Here is a 13,119-nt window from a genome sequence, read left to right as displayed (position 1 = left end):
AGTTTCCGCCAATCAGCGACGACCTGGTAATTGTAGATGGCGTTATTTTGTCTTTGGTAAATAAAAAGCCTTGTATATGGTTGGTGGAAAACTGGTTTAGCGTAAATGTGTGACGCTCTAATGTGGTGGTAGTGATGGAACTGGTTTTCCGCTTCCGCCCTTTTTTCTTTAACGCATTTGTCTTCTGTATGTTTGTGTGTTGTCTAGTAGTAGCGAGTGAATCAGTAGTGATACCAAAGAAAATAAGAAAAGCCGTAGCCTGTTTGTTGCGCTATTGTTCCACCTTCAGAGTAGAAACGATCGATCAATACTTCTTTAGCTGGCAATGCCACTGTTTAACAGTGTGTGTGTGAAGAGATATTAGTAGTGGGGCTGGTGGTTGATACATATTGTGTGTATGTGTATAGTCTTATTCTGTTTCAGTTTTTTTGTTTTCGTTTTATATATTTTTTTTGGTGGCGTTACGGCATTTTTATATTTATACGTTTTTAGATTGCTCGCGAGTCTTGCAACGGTCGGTGGTTACAGTGCTTGTTGTATTTGCTACTGAGTTCTTTCGATACCAAACGCTCTACCCGAAACAGAAAAAGAAAAAAGGTTGTGTGTTGAGAAAGCACAGTAGTCGTGAATCATTAGTTACTGAGTTGTGAACACATTAGCACAGTTAACTGTTCAACACTGATGTTTAATAATTAAACATTAACCGCGTAACTTTTAAACGCTTTAAACGAGATATAATTAATAATTAATTCTGTATAAAAGTGTTTGAAATAAATCTAAAATAAAGTCTTTTTAATCAAAACTAGTATTAATTAAATATTACTAAATACTTTTTTACAATTACACAAAGTAAATAATGTATACACGTTAAAATTAATAAAGTTCAGAAAATTAAATACACCCAAATAAGTAATTATACACACATACTTAATTTAGTGTTAAATAGTGTTTAAAAATAGGAAAAGAAGTTAGTGTTAAATTAATAATTAAAAAACAACAAATTGTAAAGGATACATTAGTACATTAATGTAAGTATAACATTGGAAATTTTCTTCTAAAACGTAAGATCATACAATTTGTACAAATGAAAAATTAAAAAACAAAAAAGTTCGTATATAAAAATCTTTATTAATTTTAGTTCAGAATTCTATATATGGTCCACTATTGTCGCTAGGTTACCTTTAATCTGCTACCATAATTCCCTACAATAAAATTTAAGAAAAACCGACTTTTAAAAAACTTTTTATTTAAGAACTTCAACCAAAATTTTATATTATCGAATCGAGTTTAATTAAGTTTACAAACATCGGTATTTTTATTTGGAAAATTTTTGAAATATTCCCGACGCTTCGCAATTTTATAATAGTTTTAGACGCTCTTCCGGAAAAAATAGTTTATAATGAATTAAGAAAGGTAACCGGGAGTTTAGATACTATTTTTATTTGATTTCATGTATTAATACCAAAATGAGTATTTCTTAATATAAGTAAATTCTGGTAATAAAATACCGTTACCACGACACAATACCATTATCAAACTTGATGTATGACTCCGCTATCATGCCAGTTTCAATTATGCAATAAAGTATAAAATATTTGTTGGGGTTCTTTCTGAATTTATAAATAAGAAAATATTGTAAACGCAGTAAATTCTAGGTCCCTTTTAAGATGTTTTATACATTATAGGGTACAAACGACGTGTCCTGGTATTATAAATAAGAAATATCGTTTCATAGATTCACTAAGCCGCCAGACGATACCGATACATTTTTTTAAAAGTTATTTTTAAGAACCCAGTGAAATAAGAGATTAAAGGGGACAGGTTTGTGTCCATAAAAACTTTTGAAATAATTTTCACTAATCCCAGTATTATTTGTTACGTTGATTTTATATATGGAAACTACTTGAGACCCAAACATTAAATTCTGGAATATTTCAAATGTTGTGAATAGTTGCTGCCTCTAGACTTATAGTTAAAGTTATGAAATTGCATTCTGGAAAAATTTCGAGCGATAGGATGACATAAACTGGTGATGCCACTGCTCTGAATTGAAATATATCTTCAATTATCGTTCCAATAACATGTTAAACACAGCGGACCATATGATACCCACACAAGTCAGTATGTTAAAAATGGGGATTATTAAAAAAATAATAAAAATAAAACATTTGATTTGTTTTTAACTTTATTAAGGAAAATGTTTACTTAGTTATGCCAAAAAAAGGATTTTTTTACAAGAGGGCTTAAAGGGAATATTTGGGCCTTTCCCTATAAATGTTGGTAGAGGAATTCACGTCTATTTCAAAGTTATTTATGTAGAATTTAAAAGTGTTATTAGTGTTTATAGGTGAATTTTGACCTTCAAGTTAGTTTCTGAAGGAAGTTTGTATGGATGCTAAGGTCAAATGAGGCCCGATCATTACAAAAATCGGCAATGTTATTATGGACCGATTTTATCCATTTTCAATAGGCTTCGTTCTTGTGTGATTTGAATTTTAAGTATTTTGGAGAGAACTATTTTTTGTCAAAATTTTTGAAAATTTTATGCATTTTTTATAAAACTTTTATTATTTAGTGCCCCACTAAAAAGTAATTTTGTCATTCTATCTATAATGGTTTCCACACAAATGTAAATATCAACATTTCTTGAAAAAAACTTCCAAAATCGACTACGGTTAGAAACACTAACTAATTCCTTATTAGACATACGATATAAACAATAGACTGCAAATTCTATTAAAAAAATTATTTATGTTATTGATAACGAAAACTCATTACAAAGTAATGTATGAAATAACTACATCACCTACAATAATCATTACCAAAATTTAAAAATATTTTACTGAGTATTTTAAGTTTTAGTAAAATCGAATAATGTTAAACCTTAAATTGTCAAGGTCAAACTCAACAAATTTACCCGGTAAACCGGTAAGTAATATTGAAGCAGTGATGAAGTACTTCCTTTTGGGGTGAATAACTAAATATTTTTATTCGATGATGTTTCAAAAATAACTGCTTACAAATGTGCTTACCCGACTTCTCCGAGCTTATACCTATTTCTACAGTTATTTTCTTGTATTTATCAATCTTTCCGCTTACTCCATTAGCTCCATTAACAAGTTATTTTATAGTCGCTTTTGGAATAGTTCTTACATAAAAGTATAAATCGACGTTTTCTTAACAAATACTTCGAACCACAAACGTTGGATAGATGCTTTGGATAATTCTCTAGATAATTGGCAACAAATCCCATTCCAAAGAAAAATAAATAAAAAAATATTGATAACCACCACTCATTACCAGGTAATGTATTAAATAACTACATTATCTAGATTACTCATTACCAAAATTTGAAGATTTTTTGTTGGGGACTTTAGGAATTTTTTCAAATGTACCATTTTACAACCTCTAGTCAAAAACCTTACAGTTTCACTATAAAACCCTATATAAGCCTTAATTTAAATAGGGCAGATTTGAATATAACTATTTTAGGTTTTTTTGATATGTTTATTATTGATACTGATGATGATACTCGTTATTCCGACGCCTATATATTCGAAACTCCAAAATAACAATAAATCGGATACCGATACCTTTATTAATTTCGGTTGCCAATTTTAAAAATTTCACTCAAACTCTTCAAAGTTTCTAGTTGCCAGGTTATTTTACGTCAAACTTTGATAAGAATTAACTTCGATTAATGTTGCGTGAAGTTAATTAATTATCATTTCTGTAACATATTCTTAATTAACAAAGGTTTAATACTAAAAATAAGTATCTTCTTTAAATAAATTTTAAACGAATTTTATGTTATTTAACTACTATATATTGCTACCAACATTTATAACTTCATTAAAATGCATGGATTTTAGAAAAATTTGCATTAAAATGTTTTCATTACGAATCATTCACTCAATTTGATCGGTTGAAATCAAAAATCTCCTCTTTTCGACACCAATCTTTAGATAATCCACATAAGCGGTCAAACTTCAAAAGATCATCTTGAAACATGATCGATCTAATTATGTGGAACAAACAATACACAAATTTGTCATTTCTAAAATTAATTTCATTAATAACAAATACAAATACATACATGTTAAAGAAAACGACGAAGAAGAAAAAGTTGTAGAAAATCTCTCATAATAAACACCTGTACATGATCTCAAACACAATCAAATGGTCACACACTTACAAATACAGTTTTGGATATGTAAATTTCTGTTTGATATACATATTTTTCATCGAACATGGCAATTAGTAGATGGGAAAGGGAACTCAATCAAATACTATTTACAAGTGGTAGCAACTAAAACTAATAATAAGATACGAGAATTATATACAATGAAAAATATCATAATATTGTAACACAAACTCATTCATTTTTCAATATGTCACACTGTCCAAAAGCGTTCTCACTCATCACTAAAACATACATACATACATACATACATACATACATACATACATACATACATACATACATACATACATACATACATACATACATATGTATGTATGTATGTATACATACATACATACATACATACATACATACATACCTTGTATGCGTACATATTTATATTTGTACATATTTACATACTGTTTAGATATGAATAAATAGAAACGCTCTAAAGCTTCTGTTTTTTAGACCGTCCATTCATTTCCTCTTGTTGTTTGGAGCCGTGGATAGTCAGTCGGTTTTGTTTGATCACATTAAACAAACGTTAGTTTTTTATAAGTTTTGAAAATAAAAAATCAATTTTTTGATAATTATTTAAAATTTTAATGTCTCATTTGAATACACAAGTCAAATGAGCAGTAAGTCGGACGGCCAGAGCAACAGACAGACACATGAATCTATTAATACGAGTTTTTGATTTTAAGTTTGGCTTTAAACACATGAGTCTGTTTGTATGTAAATCTGTTAATGATGATCATTGTGGAACGACTTAATTAGCAATAAAGTGGAACTGATTTCTTGTTGTTGAATATCAAAAAAATTGAGGAACACAAGTGGTTGTACAGAAGAATAAAAAAATTCAAATAATATTTAAATAAATTTCTGCTGAGTTTGTTTGTAAAACAAAACTATAAACAAAATACGACAAATTTACGTAAATCACTAAACTTTTTTATATTTTTTATTACTTGTTTTGTGTTTTTTCTTTAATCTTTCATTTTTCAAGTCATTCGATTATGATTAAAAGTTTTCTTTCGAAACTCATAACAAAATCCGTGGGAACTTTCAACGGCCAACTAAAAATAGGTTGAAATTGAAAAAATTAATTTGTTTTTATTTTATCAGTTAATTTGCAAGTGGATTTTCGAATTCATTTAACATTCAAAATCCCCAAGTTGCGAATTCAAAAATAATTTTATGATTTAAATTGTCATTTATTTATTAGCTGAATATGAAACTCATTTAACTCATTTAATTAAATGTTATCAACGACAATAATAAAACTTAATTTACACATTTAACCATAAGTGGCAGCCACAAAAATTTATTTAGTTCTTAAATGTTGGGGGTTGTACAACTTAATTGTTGGTTATTGTTTTCCATTGTTCTCTAAAAGGACTTGTGTGTTGTTGTGTATTCTGTTAGTGTTATAATTTGGTTTATTAACAAGCATTTGCATTTAAGTTTTTTGGGTTTTCTGATTATTTTTCCGTTAAGTATGTACAATTTTTATAACCTGAAAAACGAAATCTTAACGGAGTTTTTCTACGCTGACTTTATACTGTATGTACGTGCGTACAGTTGTTTATTTCGGTTAGTTAGGTTTTTCTATGTTCATAATAAAAATTAAATTTATAGGATTTTCATGCATGTTGACAGGCGTTGCACTATAAAGAATTCGAAATGGAACGGAAACGGAAGTAATTCGGTTGGCTTTTAAGGTGTAAATTTGCATATCTGTTTTTGTATTTTTTTGGCATTTTGCCGTCCTTAAGCTTAAAATATTCAAAAATTAGCAGGCAAAAAGGCAACTATTGATTGTAGTTAAAATTATAAGGAAAACATGGGCATTAAGCTTTCGAATGAATTTTCTTTTCCGACCAGATATTTGCATAATTTTCTTTCATATTATGGATAAATAACATGCAATGGCCACTACGCTTTTATGTGATTAAATTGGTTACATTTTGAATGATCTTATTGTTGGCACCAGAATGTTTTTATTATTAATGTTTTATATTAAGTTTATATTCGGATTAGTTTGTTTATAGAAAATCTTTTCTTTTTTACAGGCATTAATACAGCGATTTCGTGGAAAAATCAATCATAAAATCAACGTAAACAAATACTTTTTTAAACTACAGCTTGGATTTAGTTTCGAATGCTTCAGTTTTAATTTTAAACATTTCTTTAATTCACTGGACAACTGGCTGTTGGTTGGTTGGCACGCTCGTAAAAAACTATCTACAGTTCAGTGGGCATTTATTTTGTGATTTTATAGCTCCGGCTAAGATACGAGCTCAGCGATTAGAAATAAGTCTTTACAGACAGACGTCTCTCATTAAAACGTAAACGCGAAGCCTCCGCCACTATGCCGCATACAGGTGAGTTAAAAAATAAAATAAAAATTAAATTAAATAACTAATGACGCCATTGTAAACGTTGGTTTCAATTTTATTACACCAAATAAAACTAAATAAAACCAACAAACAAATTAAAAGCAAATGTATATGTATGTATGTAGGTATGCAATCCAAGATTTACACACATTCTTTTTTCTTTCAATTATATTTGGCTCCTTAACACTTTAGCTTCGTTCCACTCAACTACAAAAAAAAAAAACAGAGTAAAAATTAAAATCCATGTGTGTGGTTCTTAATCATTTTACGGACAATTTTTTAAAGGTACAATGATCTCGTTTTGTGTTTATTAAAAATAACATAAAACTTACACATATGAGTGAGATACGAGTTTGTTTACTTCAAAAAATCGTTAATTGCTTAAATAAAGCTTTTATTTTGCACATTTTTCAATTAATTTTACCATTATTCATTTTAAGTATTCAAACATTATGCTCAAACATGACGGACATGTAGGAAAACTGCAACAACTGCTACAACAAAAGCGACAACAACATCAAAAATACCTTCACGGTTATTATTATTTTTTTACGATCAATAACAGGCGGCTTTTGAAATTGTTGTTAATCTTTGGTTCTCCCCTTTTTGTTCATTGAGGATAATAAAATTGAGTTTATGATCGTTGACTACATGCTTCCACATTCAGATACTCTTTCATACACACAATTTAATTCATTCTGTGTTGGATGCGACTGAGTAGATCATTTAAAATGTTAGTTATATGTATACGTAAATAAGTATGTCAATTATTTTTTTAGCCATTCATAAATTCTTTTTAAAATATCATACGATCTACCATCACTAGTTTCTGAATGATCAAGTAATTTGGACTTTTGAAAATTGAAAATAAAATAAAGATTTTAATAATTTTTCATTCATTACGATTTCAGGTCAAGCTGGTGTTAATCAGTTGGGTGGAGTTTTTGTAAATGGACGCCCATTGCCGGATTGCGTTCGTCGACGCATTGTGGAACTGGCGTTATGCGGTGTAAGACCTTGTGATATATCACGCCAACTATTGGTATCCCATGGTATGTTGTCATATTATAATTTCAAATTATAATGATCTCTCATACTATCTAAATTGCTCAGCAAACAAAATTATTTATATAAAATTTATATTTTGTTAATTTTCATTTTAGGCTGTGTTTCAAAAATTCTTACGCGTTTCTACGAAACGGGTTCAATACGTCCAGGTTCCATAGGAGGCAGTAAAACGAAGGTAAGTTTAATAGTCAAATCTATTTTAATAAAATAATACTAAAAGCATAATTCTGTAAGTGCTTAGTAAAGAAATAAGCATTTTAAAACAACATACTAAAAAATTCTCGATATTCATACATATGTACAATATTGTTATGATTTAAATTAATCTAACTGTAAAATTAAATTATTGTGAACCCAGTTCCATAAGCTATTTAAACTACAAAATTCATCACAAATTTCTATTTGTTTTTTATCTATATTTTCTATCTTACGACTTCTCATTAAATATCCACAACAAAATAATAAATAAATAAATGGATCTCTTAACATTTTGTGGTTAAATCAATATTTACAGGAATCTAATAAATATGTAAAAAGTTGTTTTATTCGACATAACATGCTTAACAAATCACACTTTTGTAACATTACATATAATAAATTTGAAATAGATATTGTATTATAACGTTATTATTGATTTAGTTATTGATTACATGTGATATCTGTAAACCACTGAAGACTTGGTACCCTACATATCCAACATGAAAATATGTACTTCGTAGAATATTATTTTTCATCACTTCTGTTTCAGTAATAGCAATCAGTACCTGTATATAACAATCAAAAGCAATTAACTCTTCATTGATTTGTTACTGTTAATAATATTTAATTTTCTTATTACAGTTATCCGATCTACAGGAATATTTTCGAACTTTCGCATATAAATTATTTTTCTTTTTTCATTTTTCTTTATCTATGCAAGATGTCTTTTACTGATCCGTGTTTAAATCTGTAAAACTGTATAAACCGCAATAAATTATTTGTCTGGGTATTGATAGGGGATAAGGTGGTCAGATATGCCTCGGCAGTAATTTCCATGATATTTAATATTGATTTTTTGTTTACCAATAATCAACAACAACCAAAAACATTGCAAATCAATCTGTAATAAATACAAACAAACTTGTTATTAAAATGTGATAAGAACAAACAACAACAACAAACGACACCAACACTTAATACAACAACAATTAACTTATAAGCGAAACCATTTAAAGTAAAATGAAATATTAACGATGTGCATAAATTGACGACTGTCAGATATGTTGACAAACAAATCTAAATGTATTTAACAAACTTGTAGTAATTCAGGTGTTTTCCAATGCAAAATTTCTCAGGCCCATGTAGAATATTAAAAGTATAACAACTGATAACACCAACCAACTCACAGCCATACAAATTAAACTATTTTTTTATTATAACGTAAATATAATCTCAATTTAGATACATATTTATGGTTACAGGAGCACAAAAAAATAATAATCTCCACATAATTTCATGTTTATGGCTATAATGACATGTAGAAGCTACTGGTTTTTATATCACATAAATTTGATTTGAAAAACAATTGTAGAAATCTTCAAAAAGGGTCACTAATTGAGTCGAAAATGTTAAATAATTTTCTCTTTTACCTTGACGTATACGCTCAGCAAAGATTTTCGATTATTTGTTATTAAATGGCTAATCAATCATATTTTTCAGTTAATTAATAAAAAATTGAAGGTTTCTTGTATCTAAAATCACACAAATACGCGTGTGTAGGTACATGTGTGTAAATATTTTTTATATATAAATAGGACAACAAAACGAAACCTGAGTGAACAGCAGTAAAAATCAATCACTCTTTCAACACCCATTAGTATTAGTTCAATAGAAAGTTCTTTTGTTGTGGATGGAGGGGGTGGCAATGAAAGGGGAGTTAAGTTAGTTCAAATACAAAACGTGCATTTAACACCTTTTTGTGTTTAAATAATCGTTGTTTGAATAATGCTCATACGTTGGCGTGTTGTTCACTTTTTTTGTCCATATTTTCTAGTTGTGTTATTTTCTTTTGTTTTTGATAAACATCAAGGCATCAAGTGTATTCTACAATTTATGTGTCCATAAACATTTTTATTTATGAATTTTTAATGAATTGCCAAGTCACACGTCATCAACTGCACCAGTCTTAGTTGGATTTTTGGTATTTCTTATTTCTCCGAACGTTAGGGGAGGATTTAAAAATTAACATACATTTTTAAACAATTATACTTACACTTACACAAAAGAGGCGTCGAAAGTGTTATTTCAAATAAAATATTATTCATTTTACAAGTCGGTCAGAGGTTGAATCAGTTTATTTGCAAGTTGTAATAAGTAATTTAATGAAACTAAATGAAAATAAACTCAGCAAAGGGTTGAGTCCTTCGCATGATTGCAAAATTTGAAAACTAGGAATAATAAATATGAAAAACAATTGAAATTTCACGGTATTTAATTGTTAACATTGCACGACTTGTAGCGGAAGCTTAAAACTTATTTCACATGTCTATTTAAACTTTTTAATAAAAAAACTTTGACTGATAAAATCTTTTCGTATTCCTTTTTCAGCAAGTGGCCACCCCTACAGTTGTGAAGAAAATAATACGTTTGAAGGAGGAGAACAGCGGTTTATTTGCCTGGGAGATACGTGAACAGTTACAGCAGCAACGTATATGCGATCCCAGTTCGGTGCCATCGATAAGTTCCATTAATCGTATATTACGCAATAGTGGTTTATGGACTGATGAAATGACATCAAATCAACAAAATGCAGCTGCAGTAGCAGCAGCCTCTGGTGGACATCATGTAGCAACAGCACCATATAATTCACCAAATCAATTGTATAATAATACACCCAACTCCTCCAGTGCAAGCAGTTCAACATCGGATCCCGCAACATACTCACATAACAGGTCTTCCCATTCTCAACCACCAATAGGCCTACCGAATCCTTATCGATATGGTGAAGGTTCTAATGTTGTATCTGGTACCAATTCACTACCAGCAGTACCAGCAGCCGATCATCCCATTAAACCTTCTCCAAAGCACCCCTTAAATGTACTGGCCACCACTAGTTCTAGCCCACCGTCGCTTACAAATCAATTAACTGCACAAGATTTATCGTATTCGGCAGCATTACAGAAGCATTGGTTTTGGAATCCATCTCTACTCTACTATACACAACATGTACAAGCTGCTAGTCAATTCTTGCCCTATGCTGCTCATACTCAGCACCCACCAAGTGCATATTTTCCTTCTTCACTGCACGGCTCTGGTGGTGGTTACACCAAATCTGAAAGTTCAATTGACTTAACTACACCATCAGCGGGGGATGCTCTAAGTGATTGCGATTCTGGAAAATCTTCCCCGGCTACCATAAATCTAAGCACATCCTCAACGCGTAAACGCAATCCCTATTCTATAGAAGAGCTCCTCAAGAAACCAGAAAAGCGTTTGCGCCTAAATGCATCATTGGATCAGAATGACCTAAAATTAAATAGTTCCCTTAATCTAAGTCCCAAAAAAGAGGACTGCAACATTAGTGTCTGTTCGGCTAGTAGCAGCAGCAATCACAGCAGTACCGACAGTCACATCAGTTGTGTGGGCGAGGATAGTTGTGACGATGAACGCCGTTGCTCGCCAACACTTAATGTGGCATCAGCTGAAGCAGAAGATAACTGTGAACCTGTCGAGGTGGTCAATTAAAGTGTTATCAATATTTATTATTCAATTAATTTAATGCTTATTTACTAATTTGTTTTAAAATTTGTAAAAGTATTCATGAATTTACAAGTATTAATTTCAGTTCTATTCAGTGTATTTGTATATAGTATTTGTGTAAGTCTTTTAAATGTGAGTGTGTGTATGTGTGATAATCATATTCACATACATATGTATGTAAATCAAATAGATTAGATTAGAAAAAAGTGTGAAAACAGAAACAAAAAATTAAAAAAAAAATAAATGCTTAAATCCAAATTAATAAAAAATAACTTGCTTTGTAATTCATTCCATTATTTGCTTGATGAAGTAAATACACAAGCAAAAATATATTACTGGACATAAAACGCAGTACGACGAACAATATCGACAATATAGAACTGACTATCCCGATTTCTAAATATTCCGGGAATACATTAAATTTGTTATTTAATTTTTTTTAACTGAATTCAGCATGTTTGATATTGGAGTTTAATAAGGCCAAATTTCAAATTAGTTGTAAATATGTTTTAAGTGTGTTTTGGCCATAAAAATACATCGCCTCTTTTAAAAATACTTACAAGAATTAAATGTGAACGAAATTTGGCATCAATAATCCCGGATCGCTGATCTAATACGATTTGCTTGCTTTTAAAATATTTTTTTGTTAACACATTTATTTTTTAAAAGTGATTCACATTTTTAACATACTTTGTTTTATTTATGTGTATGTACGCTATAATATAATAGACTACTAAACAAACAGAAAATAACTTTAAACTCGTTTTGAAATCTGGATTATCGTTTATGCACTTATTTTTCTTCATCGTCAAAAATAATAAGTGGTTATACACTAAAAAAGTAAGTACTTAGTCTTTGCCCTGACATAACTTGCCTTCTTAACGTTTAAGTTAAGATTTTGCTAGGGAAAAATATGTTATGATCATTTACATCACATTTCGGAAAATACAAAAACTCATCCGATTTACACGAAATTTAAGAATACCGGTATGTCAAATCTCGGAAGGAACTGCATGGAATTTACCATACTGATAGGAATAGTTATATATTTACATATTTCAGATCTAATAATTATGTAGTAATAAAATAATTTTGCTCTAACTAGTAAAAATAAAAAATTAAATTGGTATACTTGTTCACAACAACTAAATGATATTCATACGAAACCTTGTCAAATATTAAAACAGTTTTCCGAAGTAAAACGCAAATATTTGTCGAGTGTTATAAAATATTTAAAATCTGTAGTACATTTTTAAAATTCATTTTACATCTTTCTACTTTGTGCTTAAAATAACAAAATTTTTACATATAACTCCAAATAAAATTCTCGACACCATTATGGAAATTTCTTAAGGAAAAATTAAATTAAAATACAATTCAACTAAGCATATAAATCTAAAATACTTAATACCAAACTTAGATTTACACAGACATCGACATAATGGTGCAAAGTCTAAAACCCAGCAAACATTTTTTTACAAATTAATCTAATTGTTGAACAGAATAAAAATACCTATATACACTATTGCCGATTTAACAAAGTAAAAATTTTAAATTTTGATCTTTCCCAATAGTGTGTAAAATAAAATTTATTATGTAGAACTTAAATATATTTTTACTGTAAAAAGATAACTTTGGTTGATTAAAAGTTTCAATTAATTATAAAAACAAACTATCGATTAATATCCTTTGGTATATAGATTTCGATACTTTTTTCATTCGACATGTATT

The 13,119-nt window shown here is 29.3% G+C and overlaps 1 protein-coding gene across 1 annotated transcript; it reads left to right on the top strand.

Annotated features, from left to right (window-relative positions):
• Positions 1-578: 578 nt before the first annotated feature.
• On the top strand, positions 579-11,629 carry LOC111687308 (paired box pox-neuro protein). The gene is made up of 5 exons (XM_046954946.1): positions 579-1,028; positions 6,256-6,567; positions 7,494-7,634; positions 7,746-7,825; positions 10,237-11,629. Exons 2-5 carry the CDS (start codon positions 6,555-6,557, stop codon positions 11,371-11,373), a joined length of 1,371 nt encoding a protein of 456 aa, XP_046810902.1. The 5' UTR covers positions 579-1,028; positions 6,256-6,554; the 3' UTR covers positions 11,374-11,629.
• Positions 11,630-13,119: the final 1,490 nt, after the last annotated feature.

Source organism: Lucilia cuprina, chromosome 6 (assembly GCF_022045245.1).
Source record: "Lucilia cuprina isolate Lc7/37 chromosome 6, ASM2204524v1, whole genome shotgun sequence".
Taxonomy (NCBI): Eukaryota; Metazoa; Arthropoda; class Insecta; order Diptera; family Calliphoridae; genus Lucilia; species Lucilia cuprina.
Note: the sequence above shows the minus strand (reverse complement) of the source record. Positions and strands in the feature narration are given on the sequence as shown.